Source organism: Ciconia boyciana, chromosome 11, assembly GCF_034638445.1.
Source record: "Ciconia boyciana chromosome 11, ASM3463844v1, whole genome shotgun sequence".
In the NCBI taxonomy this organism is placed as follows: domain Eukaryota; kingdom Metazoa; phylum Chordata; class Aves; order Ciconiiformes; family Ciconiidae; genus Ciconia; species Ciconia boyciana.
Genome location: NC_132944.1, coordinates 4447838 through 4470052, shown reverse-complemented (window position 1 = coordinate 4470052; position 22215 = coordinate 4447838). Strand labels below are relative to the sequence as shown.

The window sequence follows — 22215 nt, the reverse complement described above, 5'->3', positions numbered from 1 at the left end:
CGTACCGTACAAAACCGGGGTTTATTTACAGCGGAGGAGGGTGCAGGCAGAGGCGGGCAGGGCTAAATGTAGCCGATAACGTCGTTGCAGATGATGGGCTGGCGGCTGCGGCTGTTCATGAGGGCAGTGAAGCGGTGGAAGTCCGTGGCCAGCTGGGCGATGTTGCTGTGGGACTGGTGGAAGCAGGCGCCCTTGGGCTGCCCGCCCAGCCCCAGCGGGCAGGAGAAGCGCTTGGTGGCTTCGCGGCCCCCCGGCCGGGCGCCCTCGGCCCCCCGGGGCCGGGCCATGCTGGCCAGCTTGCGGCGCACGTTGCCCGAGAGGCTGAGCAGGAAGGCGGGGGGCTTGGCCAGCCGGCGGGAAGGCTCGGCGGGGCTTCGGCGCCGGGGCTCGGCGCCCACCTCGGGCAGGTCCATCCAGTTCTCCACCAGGTCGGCGAAGCAGTTGTCCCCCAGCACCAGGGGCTGCCGGTTCCGGCTCTGCGACAGCAGCGCCACGGTCCAGTCCCGCGTCTCGGCCGGCTCCGGCGCCCGCCACTGCTCCAGGCAGGCGTCCGAGGTGGATTTGGGGCGGGCGCGGCGGGCGGGGGCGGGCGGCGGGGCGGCGGGGCCGGCGGAGAGCCGGTGTGCCCGCTGGCAGGGCGGCGGGTGCCGGCGCCGCACGGGCGCCGCCTCCTCCTCCTCCTCCTCCTCCTCCTCCTCCTCCCGCCAGGTGCCCCCCGAGGCCTCCGAGTACCCCGAGTCGAACTCCAGGCTGCGCTCGCTGGCCGGGGGGGAGCGGGCGGCCGGGCCCCCCGCTCCTCCTCCTCGCCGCCCGGCTCCAAGCCGCAGGCCGAGTCCGCCGCCGAGCTGGGCCGCGGCGGGGCGGGGCGGGGGCCGGGCCCGGCGCCCCCGGGCTGCTGCGACGCCGGCCGCGTGCCGGGCATGTGCGCCCGCGGGCGGCCCCGCCTCCCGCCGGCACCGCTGCGGGGAAAGGGCAGGTCAGCGCCGCCGCCCCCCGGCCCGGCCCCGGCCCCGGCCCCGGCCCCGGCCCCGGCCCCGCGGGGGCTTCCTCGCAGAGCCGGGCGTGCGGCGGGGAGCGGGGAGCGGGGCGCAGGTCCCGGCTTGCCCGCAGCCCCGGGCCCTGCTTTCCGGCGGCTCCTGCGCGGAGCAGGCCAGCGTGCAGCGGCATGTCGGGTGAGCAAGCAGGCACCCAGCCCCGGCCGTGCCTGCGGGAAATGACACAGGGCCACGGCACGTAGGAGCCGGGCGCCCTTGCTGCACTCCCCCCGTCCCCCCCCCGGTTCCCCCCTCCCCGGCGGGGCGGCAGCCGGGACACCCCACCGGCGGGACCCTGCTCGGCGGCGCGGGGCCAGCTGCGGCCCCCGGGCAGCCACGGGTGCCGGGGCGGGGCGCTCCCCCCACGCGTTGGCAGGGCCACCCCACCCACCCTGTGCCCTCCAGCCGGGGACACCCCGGCTGGCGTCAGGGTGCAGCCAGGCCTGCGCCCAGGGCCCCCCAAAGCAGCGGGGAGCGCGGGGGGGCCGGGGCAGACAGGGCCGAACGGAGCGCGGCCGGGCGGGCGCTGGAAGGGGCGGCTGGCTCCCGCGGCCGGGCCGCTCCTCGCTCTTGAATTCCTATTGTCTGGACCCAAAAGCAGGGTGTTACGTCCGCTTTCCTTTCCGCGCTGGAGCCACGGGAAGCCGAGCGAGCAGGAGGGATCGCTCCCCCGTCCCGGTAAACCGGCCCCCTCCGGCCGGCCCTGACAGAGCTGCCGGCCGGGCTGTCCTCCTCTCCATCCCCGTCCCCGGCCCGGTCCCTGTCCCGCTCCCCGTCCCCCTCGCCCCGCTGGCTGGGACCCCCTCAGCCAACCCTGCTGGCAACGTGCCACCACCGCTCCGGGCCGCCCGGTCCCGGCGCTGGCTGGGGACACCGGCGCACCCAGCCGCGGGGAGCTGGGTAGGCGGGCGGCGGGCCCGGGGGAGCCGGCTGGGCCACCCTGTCACCGCCGGGCCCCCTCGGGGCAGCCGCGGCGGGCGGCAGGGCGGCAGCTCCAGGGTGGCGGTGCGGCTGGCACCCTGACGGCCGGACACCGTGGCCCCGGCCACCCGCATCCCATGGCCACCCGTGCCCCCACCGGTCGCCCGCGTCCCACCGGACGCCCGCGTCCCCCGCGCCGCCTTGGCCTTGCGCATGATGTCACGGCGCTGATGTCACTGGCAGTGCCCTGACATCACAGCAATGCCCAGGCGGTGCGGCGGGGCGCGGGGAGGGGTGGCCCCGTCCCCTCGTCCCCTCCCGGTGCCCGCGGCGGCACTCACCCGGTCGGCGCCGAGCTGGCCCGGGCAGGCGTCCGGGCGGGCGCTGTGCATGCCCGGCCCGGCCCCGCTCCCGGTCCCGCCGGTGCTGGTGCCGGTGGCGGCGGCGGCGGAGCGGCAGCGGAGCGCGGCGCAGCGCCCGGCCGTGCCCGCCGCCTCCCGGCGCTGCCTGGGCGGCACCGCCCCGCCCCGCCGCAGCCAATGGGGCCGCCGTAACGTGAGCCCGGCCCGCACCGGCACCGGCACCGCCGCCCCGGGCCCCGCCCCGCCCCGCCCCGCCGCCCCGGGGCCCCGCGCCGGGCGCCACCCGGGCACCGCCGGACCGGGCACCGCCGGGCGAGGCAGGACCCGGGGCGCCGGCCGGGGAGGGCGGGACAACGGGGCGCCGGTCGGCGGTGCCCCGGTCGGCAGCGCCCCGGCCCCGCGGGCACCGGGGGGTGCCGGGGCCGGGAAGCCTTGGCGGGAAGGAGGGCGGCCCCGTTACGGGGCGCCGGCGGAGGCACCCGCGGCCGCCGGGCTGCCAAAACAGGGTCGAGTGCTGGAGGAGGGACGGGTGACCCCGGCCACAGGGGCCGCGCTCCGCCAGCGCCTATTAATTGCGAGCTAATAGCGCTTAATAGGAATTCCGGGAGAAGCGGCTCTGGTTTGCAAATGAAGGAGAGAGCAGGGCCAAAAATTAGCTCCGAGCTAATTTGCCCGGTGCCTGAGCGTGCCGCATGGCGAGGCAGCGTGGCCTGGCAGCGAAACCCCACGGAGCGTCGCCGCCCGCCTGCCCTGCGCCGGCCGGGGCTGGCACCCGCGGGCTGGCGAGAGGCTGGGACAGAGGCATGCGGGAGCTGCGGGCACCGGGGCCGTGCCCTGTCCCTGCCCTGGGGCCGGGCTGGCAGCCGCGGGTGGCCGGCGTGACGCTGGACCGGGGTGGTGCCCAGCAGCCGTGGCAACCGGCTCCAGCTTGTCCCAAACAGCCAGCGAGCCATGGGCACGCACGGAAGCCTCACCTTCCTCCTCCTCCTCCTCAGCCTCCGTGCCCCAGGTAGGCACTTCAGGCTCACAGCGTAGCGGGCGTCCTTTACCAGACCCTGGGTAGGGGACCGAGAGGAGGGGGACAGGGGACAGGCTCCCCCCCGTTGCCCCCCTGTGTCTGGGGCTGACCCCAGGATGGTCAGAGGGGGCGGCAGCTGCCTGGATGGGTTCGGGCAGGGAGGGGGCATCACTGGGGCATCTTCGAGGCATTGCCAGGGTGTTACTGGGGTACCTTGGGGGCATTGCCGGGGTATATCCCAGCACCACTGGGGCATCTCTGGAGCGTCACGGGGGCACCTCTGAGGCCTCCCCGGCAGGCTGGGGTGACACTCTCCTCTTTGCAGGGACTTTCGTCAGAGCGGCAGGTAAGAGCGGGGTGCTATGGGCCCTGCTGCACCCAGCAGAGAGACCTATGCCCGCGTGGGTGCCCGGGTGCAGGAGCAGGGCTCCCTAAGCATGGCTGGGCAAGCCGTCGGTGGCACTGGCCAGGTGTGAGGCCGGTTCCCGGGGTCTCCCGCCAGCCCTGCCTGACCTGCCGCGTGTGGTGGCCCTGAGCGAGGATGCGGCGCCGGGCACCCGCGTGGCCGAGGTGACCGTGTCCTGCAGCAATGTGAGCGGCAGCCCCAACGTCACCCTGCACGGCATCGAGCCTGGCCACCCCTTCAACCCCATTGCCATCAGCGCTGATCCCGTGGCCACCGCCACGTTCCAGGCAGAGGTGCGGCTGGGGAACAGGGAGTGGGGCAGGAACCTGCGGGCACCCTGCTGAGTGCCATGTCCCCGTGGCAGGTGACACTGCGTGCTGGTGCGGAGCTCGATGCCCGCCAGGTGAACCAGTACACCCTGACCCTGCGGGCTGCTTGTCCTGGGGAGGATGAGGTGGAAGAGCGTCTCTTTGTCCGGGTGACGGTGGGGCAGGCGCTGCGCTGTGACGCCCCCTTTGCCAGCGCGGGTAGGAGCCGGGGGGTGTGGGACAGCAGGGGCCGTGGGTGCCAGCTGGCACTGGGCTCCCACAGCCTGCTGTGCCACAGGGGGAGACATGGTGCAGGTGCTGGCGGACACGGCACCCCGGACGCCCCTGTACGCAGTGCTGCCGCAGCCGCTCGGTGGGCTGACGGTGAGTGGCGGCTGCCCCAGGGTCCTGCAGCCCCCACAAGCAGGAGCAGCCTTGGGGACAGCGGGACCCCGGGCGTGGAGGTGGGGACAGATGTTCCCACCCTCCTCCCGCTGCCTGTCTCTCTGCAGTTCAGGCTCCGAAACCACGACACGCCGCTTGCGCTCACCCGCCGGGGCCTGGTGCTGGCGCCTGCCAGTGGCTTCGACCCCAGCAAGGACACCCAGGTGGGCAGCAGCGTCCCCGGGCTGTCACAGCCACCTCTCAGCCCACCTGGGCTTAGCCCCTCGCTGGCACTGCCCGCAGCTCGCCGCGTCCTGCTCCTCCCGTCAGGCACCCGTCTCCCCCTCGCCCTGGGAGTGCTCCAGCCCTGTCTCTATCCCTGTCCCCACCCCTGGCTCCATCTCCTTCTGCATCTCGAGTCCTGCCCCAGTCCTCATCCTTGTCCCTGTTTCCATCCCCATTCTGGTGTCCAGCTCATCCGCATCTCCATCCCTATCCCCACCCCTGTTCCTGCCCCAAGCCCCATTCTTGTCCCTGTCTCCCTTCCCATTCCTGTCTCTGTCCCTGTTCCTGTCCCCATCCCATTCCTATTCCTGTCCCTGTCCCTATTACTATCCTCATCCCCATCCCTACCTCTGTCTCCCCCATCCCTGTCCCCATCCCTATGCCTATCCCTACCCCTGACTCTGTCCCCATCCCTGTCCCTGGTGCCACTCGGGGCTGTCCCATGGCCGCCCTGGCGCTGCCCTGCAGACATACAGGCTGGAGATCGAGGTCATGGACCGCCACGGGCACAACTGCAGCGGGGTCGTGACGGTGGAGGTGCTGCCGTCGCGCCGTCCCCGTGTCACCTTCCTGTGAGTGGGGCTGGGCCGGGTGGGGTGTGCTGGTGGCACCAGGCCATGCCACGCTGCCCGCCTTGCCTGCAGCGAGCCACAGCGGGCCGTGACGGTGCCGGAGGGCACCGGCCCCTTGGAGGTGGTCACACAGGTCCACGCCAGTGGTGACAACGTCCGCTATGCCATCGTGGCTCCCACAGTGCCCGCACTCTTCACCATTGATGAGGGTGAGCAGGGCAGCAAGGTCCCCAGGGCCACCCTGTCCCCGTCCCCATGCCTGTCGCAAGGCCATGTCATCTCCTGCAGTGACAGGCGAGATCCGCAGCACCTGCCAGCTGGAGGTGGCCCACGCACGCCTGCTCATCCGGGCTTATAACGTGCTGCACCCCACTGACCATGCCACCACCGTGCTCAACATCACTGTGCAGGGGACAGACCAGCGGGCGCCAAGCTGCATCCCGGCCCTCTCCGTGTACAGTTCGAGGGGGGGAAAGTGGGGCACGGGGGATGCTCTGCTGTGCCCAGGACACGGGGGATGGGAGCTGAGCTGCTGGCCGCCCCGCTGCAGGTCCCGGGTGCCCGAGACGGTGTCCCCCGGCAGCACCCTGGTGACACTGAGGTGCACCGACCCCGCTGGCGCCGAGGAGGGCCTGCGCTATGCCCTCGAGGGGCCCCCTGCCTCCCGCTCCCGCTTCCGCATGGAGGGGCCACGGCTGCAGGTGAGCAGGGCCACGGGCAGCACCCAGGACCTGGGAGAGCCCAGAGGGACAGCGGGGACCATCTGACGTGCTGTCACGCCCAGGGCTGGGGCTCTGGGGCTCTCTGCCCTCCCAGGCCTCCCTGTTCCCCGCCTCGCTCCCTCCAGCTTCCCTGGCATCACAGCTTTGCAGGGCACCCTGGCTTTGCGGGACACCCCAGCTTTACAGGGCACCCTGGCTCTGCCTGACCCCCCTGTCCTGGCTTGGCAGGTCAACAGCACCCTGGACTACGACTCGGAGGCTGTGGCCGCTGTGGGCTTCCAGTTCACAGCCACCGTCGTGGTGACGGCGGGAGGGCAGCCCCCACGGAGCAGTGAGTGCCCGTGTCCCCGGGGAGTGCCTGGGGGGGTGCAATGGAGGAGGTCACGGGGGAAGTGGGAAAAGGCCCTTCCCGACCCCAAAACCAGCAGATCACAGAGGACATGTTCCTCCCCTGCTGCCCCAGAGACGCCTGCCCCAGGGATCGTCCCTGTGTCCCCCAGCCTTTCCGGGGGAGAGCACACCCAGCCCGGTGTGGGCTGTGGGGTGGTGCCAGCATGGCTTAGCCACCGTGTTCCACACAGCCTTTGTGCCTGTGTTCGTGACGGTGATGCCCATCAATGAATTCACACCGGCATGCCCCAGTGGTGCCGCCTTCACCGTGCTGGAGACAGCAGCTTTCGGCAGCACCGTGGGGCGCGTGGCCGGCACCGACCGCGACTACCCACTGGACAGCCTCGAGTACAGCCTGGAGGGGGGCCCCGGCCCCGCGCAGCCCTTCTCCATCGACATGCGCACCGGTGAGAGCCCGGCCCCTTCCCCAGCCCCCGCCGCACACTGTGGCACCTGCAGGTGCCCGGCAGCTCGCGCCGCCCCGCAGGCCAGATCCGCGTGGTGGGACCCCTCGACTCCCAGCGGCACAAGAGCTACAGGCTGACAGTGCGGCTGACAGACACCCGCAATGACCTGGACCCGGCAAAGCGGCGGAGCCGCCTGTGTGACGTGGCCGTGCGCCTGCAGGTGCGAGTGCAAGCCCGTCGGGTGAACCGCGGTGGGTGCAAGCACCGCGGGTGCCATACCGCCTCCCCGTGCTCCTGGCAGGCTGTGCCAGACCAGGCGCCGGTGTGCAGCCCCGAGGTGCAGGAGCTGCGGATGACAGCCAGGTTGGGCGGCCGCCAGCCTGTCACCCGCCTGGCGTGCCAGGGCAGCCCTGACGGCGCAGCACTGGCATACGCCGTCGCTGGAGGTGAGGAGTGGCCAAGCCACAGCAAAACCCAGGCCCTCACAGCACTGTGGCACTGAGCAGTCCCTCTCGTCCAGGCAACGAGGATGGGCGCTTTCAGCTGGAGGGGAACACCCTCTTCTACCTCCCCGATGACCTGGCTGAGCCCCGCACCTTCGTGCTGCTGGTGGAGGTGTGGGGTGGCCCTGGTGTCCCCCGCCGCAGCACTGTGGTGGCACTGGTGGTGCACATCATCCCCCCGAGCACCCCGGTGCCACCCAGCACCACCACCCGGCACATGGTGAGCAGAGCCCACTGGCCGGGCAGTGCTCCCGCGTCCATCAGGCCTCCCGGCCCTCCTGTGCCCCCTCACCCTACCACCTCTGCAGACGCTGCGGAAGGAGCCGCTGGTCGTCATGCGGACGGAGGCGGCATGGCACCCGCCGGCCTGGTTTGTGGCCGTGCTGACTGTCTCCGGTGCCCTGCTGCTGGCCGCCCTGGGCTGCGTGGCCCGGAGCCTGCTGTGCAGGTGAGCCCTGGCACGGCACGGCACGGCATGGCACGGCATGGCATAGCATGGCATGGCATAGCGAGCAAGGCCAGGGGCTCACAGCCGCCTTCTGCTCCTCCCGCAGCAACCAAGACCCTGACAAGACCCTGGGCAAGAGGTGGGTGCTGCATGGCCAGGGCGGTTGGATCGGTGGCAAGGGGCAGCCATGCACGTTGGCACAGGCTCCCATAGCATCCTCGCAGGCAGCCGGGAGATGCAGCGCGTGGGGGGTGTTTAACGTACCCCACGTTTGGCTGTGGTCCATTGGTCGCTGTGCCAGGGAGCTGTCTCTGCCGCAGGGTGAGGTTGCTGCACTGATGGGAGCCATGGGTGCAGAGGCAGCGATTTGGCGGGGGTACAGCCATGTTGGTGGCCAGGCTGGGGCAGAAACTCTGCAGTGGGCAGGGTGGGATGGCACAGCGCTGGCACTGGCCTGCTGCAGGGCTGAGTCCTGGTGCCAGGGCTGGGGCCACTGCAGCTCACTGGGGGAGCCCCGATTTGCTGGGGAAGGCGCCCCGGGAGGAGATGAGCAGGCTGCACACCCCCCGGGAGGATGAACCGAGGGTGAGAGGCGGCAGAGGGGAGAGCCCAGGAAGCACTGGAGCCGGCCCAGCCTACGCCAGGCGTCTGCATGGCGAGGAGGAGGCATGCAAGCCTGTGAGCAGGTTAACAGCCGCCTCCAGCAGCGTAACTGCTCCAGGGTGATGCATGGCTGGATCCACGTTCATTGGTGAGGTTGGGGACATCGTGCTTGGTGGCACCAGGGCTGTAGTGACCATGAAAGGGAGAAGACTCAGGCTCAGCCCCTGCAGGCAGCGCTGGCAGCAGGGGGGTTCCAGGGCTGCAGCTCCCCCAGCACAGCATCTTCCGAGCACAACAGCAGTGTGCACCGGCACGCGGGGAAACGAGAGGCATGCTGGCAGACCGGCTTGCTGCTCTCGGGCATCGCTGAAAGGTGGCGGTGCTTGGGGGAGCCCAGCCCGCGCTGCGGTCCCCTTCGGCACCAGGGCCATGCCAGGCACACACGGGCTGGGTAAGGGCATGATCAGGTAGGTGGAAATCAGTCGGGGTGACGGGCTCGACAGCACAGCCGGCAGTGCCAAGCCTGGCTGGTGACCCACTCCTGGCAGCATCCCTCAGGGTCAAGGCTGAGGGCCCGTCACCGACGGCGTGCCCTCCCCTCGCCCCCTCCACAGCTTCTGGGACGTGGCGGAGCAGAGGGGTGGCAAGGAGGAGTGGAGCCGCCCCCACGCCGGCAGCCCAGTAAGTGTGTGCCATGGCGGCGAGGGCGGGCACCCTGCCGGGGGCACGGGTGGGCACCCTGGGGCCCTAGCACCCTCTCCCGTCTCTCCTCTGCACAGGGACAGTTCGATGGCTGTGCCCGGGACCCGTGTGAGTGCCCAGTCCCATGGCCCCTGCAGCCTCAGGCTGCGTCCCTCGGGGCAGAGGGGTCTGGGGGATGGGAGAGACCGGCACCGGGCAGCGACATCCGGGCAGCACGCATGGGGCGAGGGCTGAGTGCTACCTCCCATCTCAGGCACCGGCAGGGACCATCTCTTCAACAGCGTGACCGGGGCACGGCGCTGGATCTGAGCGGCTCGACCCAGCGAGGGACTCCCTGTGACCCACAGCTCCCTGCAGGCCGTGCTGGGCAGGGCACCAGGCACTGGCAGACACCGGTTGTGGCCCTCGGGCCTGGGAGGAGGAGGGGATCCTCCTGCGTGGCCAAACTCGCTGCTCACAGGGCGCAGCCAGCCCCCAAACTGCCCCGGCTAGCGCAGACCCAATAAATGGTGGCAGAGATTGCACCCGCTGCCGTGATTGCCATGGGGAGTGCCGTGGCCGAGCAGTCCCACTGGTGGCTGTCCGGCTGTGGCGGTCATTAGCGCCGGCTCCAGTCAGGGATGTGGGTGGCACAACCCAGGACCGGGATGGCGGTTACGGCAGCACTGGCCCCGGGCTGGGGTTGGCACTGCAAAAACGTGCTGAGGATTTTAGCAGGGTCTGCTCCGGTCACGGCAGCATCTCCGTAGCCTCTGGATGTGACGCAGACAGGGCAGTCCTCTGCAGAGACGTGATCTGGGGCAAGAAAATTCAACCATGGGTAATTTTGAGGAACTTTCACCCCGTGTCCCATCTCCCCCTCGAGCTCTCCCTTGCTCGAGCACTCCCAGGCACAAGCGGGCGGGATGAGCAGCTGGTCGGCAGAGGGGCCAGGTTTCTTAATTGGGAGGAAAAGTGAATTAGCGTGCACGCAGGTAAGCGCGACATGCTGGGGGAGTTAGCAGGGCCTGTTGAATGGGCGAGAGCGCTTTGAAGGAGTCAGTCAGCGCAGGGAGGTGGGAAACCGGTTGTTTGAATTTCAAAGGAGTGCGCCACGGGACGTCTCCCCGGCAGCTCCCAGGGAAACGAAGTGCTGGCGGGATAAGAGGAAAGAGACTAATTTGGGGAGTAGGTGGCTAGGAAGGGGAGGGCAGGAGCCAGCCGTGAAATTTCACATGAAGAGGGGTCACCTGTGTGACTCTGCCAAGGGGTGCCCTTGCCCTCAGCCCACAGGAACTGTGACCATTCGGGAATTAAACCTTTATTGTACCGGATTGGTGCGTGAACATGTTCCACTTGCTGCTCCAAGGGGCCAGCCAAGCGCAAGGACCTGTTTGGGGCCAGGCTGCAGTGAGGGAAGCTGGGTTTAGCCCGGCTGACCCTGCAGGATGCACCGCGCCAAGCGGGATGTGCTGCCCCTCTGGGGCCGCCGCACTCGCTCAAGACCCCGGGGGAAGGTGGATGCGGCGGGCTGCGGCGTGAGACCCGTCTCCGAGGCCGGCCTCCGCGGGGGGAGAGCGGACCCGTGTCCCGGCAGGCCGCGCCTCACACCGCCGCCTCACACCGCCGCCTCGCGCCCCCGCCTCGCGCCGCCCCGGCTCTGCAGGGCCCGCGGCCCGCGCCCGGCGTGCCCATTGGCCAAGCGTCCCCCCGTGGGTAGCCAATGAGGCGGCGCAGCCCGCGGGGAGGCGGGGTACTGGAGGGCGTCACACGTGCCTAACGTGAGCGGCCATCCGGAGGCAGGCCGTGCAGGAAAAGGGGCGGAGCGGCTCTGCGCTTGAGTGACGGTGACTTCGACTTATCAGAGTTTCTAAGGCGCCCCCGGTGGGCGGGGACCAGCTTTGGATTGCCGCAAGAGGCGGCGGGGCGGGTTTTGGGCGGTGCGGTTGCTATGACGGCCAGCATCGGGGCTCCGCCCCCTCGGCCGCCGCCATCTTGTTGTTGATTCGAACGGCAGGGAGCGGGCGGCGGGGAGCGGCGGTGCTGGGGGCTCGGTGTCGCCAGCCCCCGGCTGGGCAGGCAGGGCCGGCTCCGGTGAGCCACATCGGGCGAGGGCCCGGGGCATGCTGAAGGGCGGGTGGGCGGGCACGCTGCCGTGCAGGGAGGGAGCGAGAACCGGGCGTGCTCCTGTGAGGGGAGGAAGGGGAGAACCAGGTACGGCGCCGTAAGGCGGGATGGGAGAGGGGGAGCCCGGCGCGGTCCGACTGAGGAGGGGGAGAGCCAGGCGCGGCCCTATGGCGGGGGGACGGGCCACACAGGCACCGTGAAGAGTCGGGGTGAGGTGGGGGACCGACCGGCGTGCCGGGGGTGGGGGGAGAAGGGACGGACCCATGGGGGGGAACCCAGGCGCGGTCCCGTGAGGAGGGGAAGGGGGGAGCCAGGCGCGTCCTCGTGTTTGTGGGGTGTGTGTGGGGGTGCGAGCCAGGTGCTGCCCGTGCGAGGCGCGTTTGGGGCACAGCTAGGGCGGGAGGGTCGTCCCCCTGCGGGGGGAGAGCTCTGGGAGCTGGGCTCAGCACGGGCGGCCCCGAGGGCAGCGCGGTGCCTGGGCAGGGCCGTGGTGCTCCTGCCGGGGGCCCTGCCTGGCAAGCAGATCTAGCGTCCTCTCCCTTTGTGCCCTTCCCTTCACAGGAGCAGCGCGCAGGAAGGAACTCGGCAAACCACGGTGGTAACATGAAACCAACATGGTGAGGAAGCTGGTGGGGTTGGGGGCCCTTCCTGCGTCCCAACGTACTGTCACCCCTGCAGAGGAGGGGGTGTGGGCAGGCCCTGGTAATGCTGGCTGCCCCCATGGCTTACCGGAAGATGCCTGGCAGTCCCCAGAGGCGGATGTGCTCATGGGTCTGCAGACCTGGACCATAACCAACAACCTTCCCTGGGGTTTCCAAGTAGGAGTTTAATTAGGAGAGGTGATACTGACTGCTGTTCAGTTTTCAGCTACTCTGAATTTAAACTGGTGCCAGGCTCAGTGTCCCTCCATCTTAAAGCTCTGAATCAGCAAGGCCCCCATTTTTCTTTCCAGCAATATGCTTTAGTATGTGCTGCCTTTCTCATTTCAGCCTGTCTTGCTGTGTTTCTGCTCCATCTGCTTTTCTTCCATTCAGGTTCACCTGGCTTAACTTGGTATTCAGAGCTTCCAAAGCTGAATTCCAAGATTGGCCTTTGCTAACGAAGCACTGAACGGTGCCAGAACGGTGTGGGCTTGGGTCTCTGTTCATTCTTAATGTAATATTTCTGTAGTCAGTAGGCCTATTTACGTAAACTTAGTTGGTAACTTGTCTCACAAAATAATATACTATAATGTCTTGTGCAAGTCTCTTTGTACTGAACTGTCATCTGCAGCTGATATGCTGACCTATGTGCGTATGGTCAGATTTTTGATGGAGAAAAATACTGTATTCTTGTTATATGTCACTGAACTAAGACTTTGATTTCCCTTTTACAGAATTCTGTCAGGAGCTTGGAAGTGTTTTAGAATTAGATATGTCAGTTATTAGATGTTGTCACTATAACCCTAAATAGGTCTATTAGGGACATCCTAATCCTGTGTGACAGTTCCTTGTTATTGAGATTGAGAAGTATTTTTCTGTGGCCAGGTTAGTTTAGCACTGACCTAAGGTAAGTGCTTTGTTTTGGAGCTGGAAGGAAAGTGGTACGTTTTGAAAAGATTAAGTGTGAACTCTGTATATAGCAAGATAACATTGGGTTGATGTTTCAACTGCAGAAAACTCTTGTTTTGTCAATATTTTGAATCATCCTAATGCTAATTTTTCTTCTGATAGTGTTAGTGTGTTTCTTAACCTCCCCGGCTCTTTCAGCACAACCATTTCCAGGTGCACGGATGAACAGCCTATGCCATCCTGGTTAGAGCCTGTTAGGCAGATCTGAAGTGCCATTTTCATGGTGTTGCCTTTGTTTCCTGTCTAATAAGGACTTTGGGGAGAGCAGGGGAAGTGATCCTTGGCTCCTTGAGCGGGAAGTTGATGTATACGAGGTCATTACCATAGGAATCCCTGATGACCACAGGGGTGAAAAGGGTAGCATATGCTGGTAGGGCCTTCTTCTGAACAGTGAGCGTGTCTTTCCTAAGTTAGTTTCTGCTCTGGTTATCCAGTAGGCACCTCGTGACAGTTTTGTATGTTTCTTAGACAGAAAAAGAGTAAGTGAGCACGATTCACTGTTGAGATGAGAAAGGGGACAGCTGCTAGGATCAGCTTCCAGTCACCAGGAGTTTTGGTTGTGCCACCTCCTGCGTGTAGCTTCACAGTCAGTTTAAGCTCATGTAAGTATAGACTGCAACTAACAGGAGGTTCTTGCCCTGTCACTGGTACCAGCTGGGGTGTTTCGACAGCTGGGAATCAGAGTTCCCTGACTTATGAACTGATCAAACTGAAGACAAACTGACTTTTTTTTTTCTCCCCAGCTTTGTGGGTGCTTAAATGATTTTGCTGGTGCAAGGGCAATGGTGGGAACATGGGGCTGGTGGTGGAATGGAGTATTCTTGCTCAGGGTAACCTGCACTGTGACTGTCAAACAGTGCAACAATGTGTTTTTATTTATTTATTTAGTATTTAAAAATTATATTTTTTATATAACATATTTACATATATTTAAAAATTAAATGGAACAGTAGCGTCCATGCTTCTTTCCTGCTACTTTTGTGAATAGTGTCATTGTGTGCTTCATCATCAGGATGACAGTACTGGGCATGTCCTTCTTATAAAAATATTATAGAAAGCAAAATTAGATGTGCTTTGGGATCCCCTCTCATGGCAGATTGTGTAAGTCAACTGACTTGCAAGTTATTCTGTATTGCATTGCATGTAGTGAGAAGTCAAGGTTAGAGTAGCAAGCACTCAGAGGTTGAAAAATGCCCAGGCTGAAGTACTATCTGCACCCTTAATCAGTTAATTAGCCTTCTGAACAAGCATTATGATTTCTTAATCATGCATTGCATGCTATTCTCATCCCATCTGAGCTGCCTAGTTTGTTTCTTCTCTCCTTCCCTCCCCCACATATGCAGCTTATTCATTTTGGGTAGAATTATCAAACTCTGAAAATGTGACCTTGTTGAGCTTGGCTAGTGTGAGATGATGAGCCCTGTACAAGCTTGGAGCTGTTTGTTGACCACCTGCTTACAGGGCACAGTCTCTTTGGTTCAGTGGATCACCGCATGTTTGTAAAAAGGTTTGGTCACTTGTCTTTTTAGATTTCAGTTTTTAGTTGATTTCTCTGCGTCTAAAGGCTGTCATGGATCTGGTGAGTTCTGGCTGGCACACTGGAGTACGGGGTGGCACTGTCTTGTGGTTTCCATTGGAATAAGAAATGTAGGTGGTAAGTTTGAAGTTGAATATTCACAGCCTGTGTTCTAGAGGAGGTATGTTTCTTCCATCTGTGTTTGAAATGCGGATACTGAAGACATAGAAAATCTGACAGGGGCCTTGTTTGGGCCATTACTTGGGCATTGCATTGTAACCCAGGCACATCACTTGCCATTGCGTTCCCCCAGTCTGCCCATCAGGAATTAGCTTGTAATGTGTTTGAGACACGCACGTCATGGTTGAGTGTTGATGCTGGGATTTATAGTTTCAGAAGTTAGTATTGACAGAAAACTGCAGCCTGATTTGTTTACTCTTGCATTTGACAGTGTCACACCGTCAGTCTTGGTGCTGGGCAGGGCTTAGATTTGAACTTGACTTGCAGAGTTTGTGTGTGGCAGCTCAGTAGAGCTGTGGCTCTGTGCTTCCTTGTTTATATAATGTGACTTGCCTAGGAACAACTGCTTTTATTTCTGACTTCTCAGTCTTTGAGAAGGAATGTATCAAAAACAAGCCTAGTAAATACAAGGGGTCCCAAGTGAGCTTTGAAATGGGTGAGCTAGAGAAAAGGAGTGAAAGAAAAGAAGAAAATGCAACAGAAACCTCAGCAAGAATTATGTCAAGTATTTGTATTACTTCCTGTAAACTTAAGGAACCCTTCAGATGTATGGAGGAGCAGCTAGCAGTCTCCCTCTTTTATATTCCTGATGCGACAGGAATGCAGAGCAGGACGCTGGCAAGTGTTTAATCTCGGGTTTGTTGCTGCTGTCGTAGGGGTGGTGGGGGAGGAAGAGGAAGTGTTTGTGCATGGCTGCTTAGTTTCTGTTTTGCAGGCATCTCCTGTACGCAGTGCTTGTGCTGTTCTGATGTGGCAGCAGCTGTTATTTTTGGCTTTCCCAGCATGCTGTTCGGGTAGATGTACTTTCTAATAGATGCAGTTCTCTTAATTGGCATGTTGGGGTGTCAGTGCTTCCTATATAGTCCCCATCAGTGCAAACTACTCTGCAGGATAGTATTAAGGTGCAAGTCATTTGCCTTCATTTATTTCTGTAGGCTTGTCTATATGCATTTTGGGTGGCATTAACTGTGTATAAAAGACAAGCTTCTTTCAGCTTTCTTCTATTTTGCATAACCCCTGTCAGTATGTGGTCAGTTTCATTCACAACAAATGATTTTATCCCCTTGTCTGGGAGTAAAGGAATAAGCTTGGCTATTATAGGATGCCTCTGTATAATGCTATCCATGGTAGTTAACATTGGTGCAGTTGTTTCTGTTCAAAAATAACATGGGCGTAGCTGCCATAATTATATTAGTAGAAGATCTGTGTCAACCAAATCTGATAAAAGCAGTGAAAAAGGTTATGAGGTGTGATGTGCCTATCCTGGTAGGATGTTACTACATGTGGTTGAGAGCTCTGATAGATAAGCTGTCTCTGATTTAGCTTTTGTAGTTAGAAAGGTTATCTCCTCCACCAGCTGTCCTGCTGCTTTTCCAAGCGCTACTACCCTTGTATTAGGGCCTACAGCAGTGCCTGTTCAGCTGCCACAGTTTAATATACTATGCTTCAGCCTTTCTTCATTAATACCCATCAGTATCTTGTGAACCAGGCCAGATGAAGAACAGGCAGGCATCCCATTTTGCTCCACCTGCTGGTTGGTAATCAGCTGAGGTATGGAGGAGGCAGATGGGGGCAGTGGTCCCCTCAGCCCCAGTGGTCTGTTTGGTAAAGAGCATCTGTCGGAGCCCAGAGGAATGAGTGAGAGCATTTGAAAGGAGCTCGTGAATTCTGGTCCCAGACTTGTGGGAAAGTGTGCTCTCAAAACATTCTGAATTGATGAGCAAGTAAAGATCTAAACAAAAGCTAATTTAGCACTTGCTAACTCATTTCCATACAACATCTTGTAGGCTGACTTGCTTCTGGCGTCCTGCTCCCTCTTGATTGTGAGAGGTTGGCTCCATATTCCAGTGACTGCTCAACAGAGAGAGCTTGGGTGACATCTCTAAGGTAACTTTTTTCTGTTTTGCCCAGTATACATATGCAGCCACCTTAAATATAATGCAAAGAGAAATAAACTGCTTGCTTTTTACCTCTCACTTTGTAATTTTACCCTTCAAGTAAGTATATGTAGATATGGTTTGTGGGAGGTGTGCTCTTATCTTTGGAGGATACTACAGGAATGCCCAGGTAAGTGCACTAGAACAGAGTGAAAAGCTTAGTCCTGTTTTATATTTGTTAACTTTTAATCAAATGGGTGTCAGTTCTTTGTAATAAGAACTAAGCTTCCAAGATTTGGAGGCTAGCTCTTATGCTCTAGCAATTCTAGCCATTTAGGTGGCTGAATTGCAGCTGAATTATCTTACAATGATTTCAGAACTCTATCATTCATTGTCTGGTTTTTATTTTTTCCTTTCTATTCTGAGGTTAGTTTGCTGAAAGATGATAGGCTGGCTTGATAGTCTTCCAGGCTGAAAGGGTTTACTTTGTGCTGTTCTAAATTTGGAAGAAAGTCTAGCATATCTGTTTTCTCCCAGTTTTTTATCAACAAAGATATGACTCAGTAGTAGTACCTGTGGTATAAGCATTTGTTTGCCAGCAGACTCGAATGACCTCGTTTTCTTGGGAGACAGCGTGGTTAGTGGTTGTGTCACACAGTTCACTTTTCTGGTGGGGAGGCCCCTGACCTTTTGACTAATGGTCTGTGCTAGTTTGAAGTGCAACAGGTAATGACCAAAGATGCTGGGGTAGGGAGAGCAGAGATGCAGTGCCTTCTCTGCAGGGGATGCTCCTGTGTCTTTGTCACAGCTGACTTAAGTGCTGATCTAAGGTGAACTATTGTACAGCTTATATATTCTGCTGTGACATTTCTCTTTTTCTCCCCTGTAGTTCTATGCTGAGCTGCATTTTCCCCGTTTTTTAAACTGCCAGAGTGGGTTTAAGCAAAATACAATGTAATCTTTAATTCCGATTAGCATTGTCCACTGTTGGTATCAAAGTATTGTCAAGCATTCCAAAAAGTGAGTTTAGAAATCTTAGAAAGGCACAAGAAGATAGGGCTGGTTGTTTGTTCTGTGTCCTTTGACAGTACTGTCTAAGCAGCTTAAGCATGTGTGGGGAGGCAGTCATGATCTCATTACAGCTAACTATAGGTGATAAGCAGCTTCGAACACCAAAGTCAGTGCACCAGTGAATGCAGATGTCAGTGAGTTATTTAAAGCAGGAAGGATTTGGGAGAGAAGCCTAGGGGGCTACATAGTCCTGTGTCTTAGTCAGTGGCTGAATCAAACCAAAGAGTAACTTCAATAAAAATGTTGGAGCTATTGCAGAAGATGAGGTCTTGTGTTGGTTTGAGTTGTGGATTGTAAGTAAAACTAGTAAAGTCCTGGAGCTTTGGAAGGCTCTCAACAACACTTGCTGCCAGGTGGAAGGTATATTTCACTTTTCCGAACTGTGGTCTGTGTGTAAAGCTACATGGCAGATCTGAGGACGGTATGCCTGTCACATTCATGGGGCTTGACTCTCATCCTACAACGTAGGGGGGGAAAAAAAGTCCTTTTAACTTCCGTCTTTTGAGTCTGTCTCAAAGGAATTGTTAAAGCAGTCTGAAGCACAGTTTGTGTTGAAACACTACATATGCAGATTTTTTTAGATAGTTTCTTAAACACCCCCACATGTCCCACAATAAAACCCACATCAGGTTAATCTTGAATATGCGGATTTTGCTTAGATGTGACCATATACAAAATGATTATGGCTACCCTTACTTTTGCAAATATTGGAATGGTTTGCTTTGTTTCCCACTTGGACCAAATATTGTGTTTTTTCTTATGCTGTGCAAGTGGCATTTTCTTTGGTTGGGTACAAATCTTGTTTATGTAATTGAGGTCTTAGTATTTTGCAGTTCTTACCACAAGTGTTGACCTGAATACACTTATTAAAATTTGAAGCAAAGCTAAATTTGGACTGATAAGTGTTATCAGGCATGCTTTACGCATCTTTTATTTTTCCAGAACTGAGAGAAAACCTCTAACTCCATTAGTCAGACTGAATAAGTACCAGTGTTGTGCACCATGCGGAATATGAAGTTTTCACTCTTTCTTCTTCAGGTGCTATGCATGCTGGTATTTTTTTTTTCCTGTAATAGCAGCACTCGGGGTTTCTGTTTTTCCCCTTAATTATTCTTAGCTTTAGTTAAGTAAGATCACAGGTATTTTTGTTCCTGTGGTCTGTTCATTAGTCATGTAGCATCCTTAGGACTGACACTTTTGTATGTGTCAGATTCAGCAGTTTTTGTATTTCAGCAGTTGAGAATACAGTGAACCTATTGACAACTTGGTTCACCTAATAACAAAAACCAGTTGTCTTAAAAATTAATTCTGATTTGTAAATGCAGCTCGACTCAAATATTCTTAGTTAAAATAGTTAAGGGTATTGTATCATTCACCAGCCAAAAGTAAACCAAGCTCTTTATTGACTGCAGTTAAAATACCTTCCTAAAACCTGGCAATTAAAGGTTACAAGTTAGATTGTGAAGTGTTTACAGACTTTGTGGTTTTTGTACTTCATCCTATTGTGACATGACAACCAGAAGAAAATTCAAAACCTTTTAAAAAATTCTGATAAGGTCAGTATCTTGTGGTAGTGAGCTTGGCAGGTTGACTCTTCTGTGAGTGCAAACGAGTTTCTATTGTTTCAGGTTTGCTATCATTCGCAGTTTTCTTATGATCGTCAAAGAAGGGAACTGTGTGTTATTTTCTGCCCGTAGTGCTTGTTAGTCTGTGGCTTTCAGTCTGAGAGGGTACGCTTCTGGCACCTGTTATCATACTGTATTGAACTGGAGAAGAAAATTGAAGAGTAAATTTGCTTTCCCTAGCTATATATGGCCCAGGATGTATTGTAACCCAGATGGCTGTGAGAATACATCTGATTTGGTAGACTGATGTTTTGTAGAAGCTGCAACATGGTGTTCCAGTATCTTTAGAGGAATTTAAGGTGTGAAAAATCAAGGTAGCTTTTATACACTTGAGACAAACCTGCTATTAATAGCAAACTTGCCACAATCTGTGTGTCTTCCAAATGAATGTGTGCTGTGCTTTTTTAGCATATGGGGCAAAAGCTATTTATTTTTTTTTATATATATATATATATATATATGCAGGTGTTGCACTTTAATAAATAGACGCAAGCCAATTTGACAATAAATCAGGTTTAACAAATTATTTTCTTTTTGCTTTGGCTTTACAACTCTGTTACTTAGCCAGTGGCCTCAGCCCTTGTAAGTGGCACTCTAGAAAGCCTGTTGGAAAGAGCGTTGCGGTCTACTTCAGCAGCTTAACATTTAGGTAAGATACTGGACATTTGTGACCTGTAGAGCGTTTACAAGAACTTGTTTGCAACTGCTGCAGCGAACAGGAAGTTAAATATAGGCTTCCTTTGTTTGATTCTTCACTTCATTTGAAAGGGAGGAGTTTCTTGTTTCAGACCTTTAGAACAGAACTGGCTGGTGTGGTAGAGTATTCCAAGAGGCCTGCTGTCCAGTGTCAGCGTATATGAGAGTAGTAATGAATGTATATGAGAGTAGTAATGGATTATTAAAGGTCCCTTCCTTTGGAAGGAGCTTAAGAAATACAGTAGGGTGAACTGTGTTCAGGGACTGCTGCTTTGGCATCTAGGAGCTCCCTTCTTGAATATTTCTTTCTGCAAAGCCAGAGTTGGCTCCCTTGGAAGTGTGAGGTTTGCTAGAAGAAGGCACCAAAGGATGGCAGTGCTGGCTCCTGGTCTCGTAAAATGATCTTGGAGACGTTTTTAAATGCCAAGTTTTGTTTTTTGCCCTTCAAAATGTATAGCATCTTGTCAAGCTTGAAGCTGTGACTAGCCGTCCAGTTCATGTATCTTCAGAGAAGATAGCCTCAGGTTCAGATTGCCTTTCATTTTCACTCAAGTGGTGGGTGCATCTCTCTTAATTCTTTGCCCTTTACCTTCCAGAGCATACTGCAAGCCACAAAACAACCCCTGAGGTATTTTAACAGCTTTAAGATTTTCAGTATGAGTGATTGAGAGTCTTGCAGATTATGCTGATTCCCAGAAGAGTAGCAGGGTAACAAAAGGCCCAGATCAAAATCCCTTCCATGACCCCAAGTTGTGTGTCATATATGTTTTGCCATATTAGATTTTGTAATGTCTCAAGGGATGTGAGAGTATCCTTGTATGAAATTCTCTTTAGAGTTGTAGCTAGTTTCAAACAATCTGCTACCTTAGCTTTAAGGGCCATCAGATACTATATCATATATTTTACTTAAATTATGTGCTAGCTTTAGTGCACTGTCTTTGTCTAAAATGTTTGTTATGACAGAAACTTTAAGTTATTTCCTATTCAAAACCTCAAAAACAAAATGTTGCACTTCATCACTGTATTTTCCATGGCATTGTTTACTTTCTTGCAGCACCTGCATTGAAATTTTTTTTTTCCCTAACATGGAGCTCAGATTTTTCTCTTTCCTTCTCCTCTCTGTGGTGTGTTTGTGGTGTTTTTTTGTTTTTTTTTTTTTTTAAAAAGTGGATTGACCGTACAAGAGGATGTACTGTATATGAGAATGTATCTTTGTTTGGTACTTTCTCATGGAAAAAATCCCAATGAAGTGTCAAGTTGGGAAGTTACAGCTCATGTTTTCTTGCCTGTGACCCTTAACGGTCATCTGCTTAGGAAAATTAAACTGATATCAAGTAGGGGGCATGGATTTGCAACGTGATTATGTGGCTTTAACTCCCTGTGGACGTGCTTATAAGGTCATTTCTGCTACAAATGCTTGGGACAGCTGCATTAATCAGCATGTTCATCCTTGCCTAGTGCAGCTCTACCAGTGGAATCCCTTAATGTAGATACCGTTGTGATAAAACTGCACTTTTAAAATAAAGCTTGTTTTGCTGAGGGTATTGAGAAGTAGACAGTGATGCGAGTGCTTTTTTTGCCACTGTGACTAGTGCTTTTTCCAAGGAAAGAAGGATTGGGTAGAAAAAGTAGGGCCCCAAAATATGTCTTTTCCAGCTGAATTAATTTTTTCATCAGCAGTGTAAAAATAGAAGGGGTTGCATCAGGAGAGGAGGGCATCCTTTATCAGTTGGTCTAATAAAAGATTTTACCTATCCCTACAAACCTTGCTATATTTATTCCAGAATGGGTGTCCACTCGGCATTGCAGGGCAACCTGCAGTTCCCTTTTCTCATACAATAAATAAAGCTGTGTCCTGAGCATTGATATAAGCTGGAGTACTGTACATCTGACTGCCTTGGATTTCTCTGACTCTCTTGACCTTTTTCAGATGCTTAAGCAAGCCCCAAATTTTGTTTAATGTCAGTGTCTCGGAACTACGTTAGGAGAAGAAACCACTAGATAACAGCTGCTCCTTGTGCTTTTGGCACAAGAATTTGTTTACCAGGGTGAAGTGAATTTGTTTGGATAATCTTGCTTTTATGTTCTGTGGAACTGATGTGCTCCTAGATTTTCTGTTTTTGCCATCTGAGCAGAAAAGTTGCTAAAGGGTTTGGTTCTTCAGCCAAACAGCACCACATTCACTTGAAAGAGGTGCCCTAATTTGAGTCTGTATTAAAGAGGTGCCCTAATTTGAGTCTGTATTAACAAACTCAATTCAATTGTTGATGGACTAGGACACAAATTCTTAAAATCTTGAGAATTTAATTATAATGGTAAGACTAAGTTGAAATGGAGTGCAAGGGGATCATGGAAAATAAAAGGATCACCAAACTGCAGTCTTTTCAAAACAGTATATGGGTAGCTTAC

General features: G+C 56.8%; 3 protein-coding genes across 8 annotated transcripts in view; 2 read left to right on the top strand and 1 right to left on the bottom strand.

Moving 5' to 3' along the window:
* Positions 1-2: 2 nt before the first annotated feature.
* On the bottom strand, positions 3-2480 carry INKA1 (inka box actin regulator 1). The gene is given in 4 exon segments (XM_072875657.1): positions 3-787; positions 790-932; positions 934-959; positions 2297-2480. Coding segments are annotated over 4 exon segments (945 nt in total). The 5' UTR covers positions 2348-2480; the 3' UTR covers positions 3-62.
* A 532-nt stretch (positions 2481-3012) lies between these two features.
* On the top strand, positions 3013-9351 carry CDHR4 (cadherin related family member 4). The gene is given in 20 exon segments (XM_072875655.1): positions 3013-3376; positions 3634-3681; positions 3838-4034; positions 4106-4268; positions 4348-4433; positions 4562-4657; positions 5187-5290; positions 5363-5516; positions 5560-5744; positions 5841-5991; positions 6155-6218; positions 6221-6343; positions 6594-6809; positions 6890-7029; positions 7111-7255; positions 7330-7532; positions 7621-7760; positions 7867-7899; positions 8978-9173; positions 9319-9351. Coding segments are annotated over 20 exon segments (2733 nt in total). The 5' UTR covers positions 3013-3120.
* A 1666-nt stretch (positions 9352-11017) lies between these two features.
* Positions 11018-22215, top strand: part of IP6K1 (inositol hexakisphosphate kinase 1) — a 39580-nt gene continuing 28382 nt past the window's right edge. For 3 of the 6 annotated variants that reach the window (XM_072876446.1, XM_072876441.1, XM_072876443.1), the window contains exons 1-3: positions 11018-11138; positions 11733-11788; positions 16325-16424. The gene's annotated coding sequence lies outside the window, so the exon portion shown is untranslated. Of the gene's footprint in view, positions 11139-11160; positions 11259-11732; positions 11789-16324; positions 16425-22215 lie in introns of those variants that run through there. The other 3 variants (XM_072876442.1, XM_072876444.1, XM_072876445.1) reach the window with 3 other exon arrangements.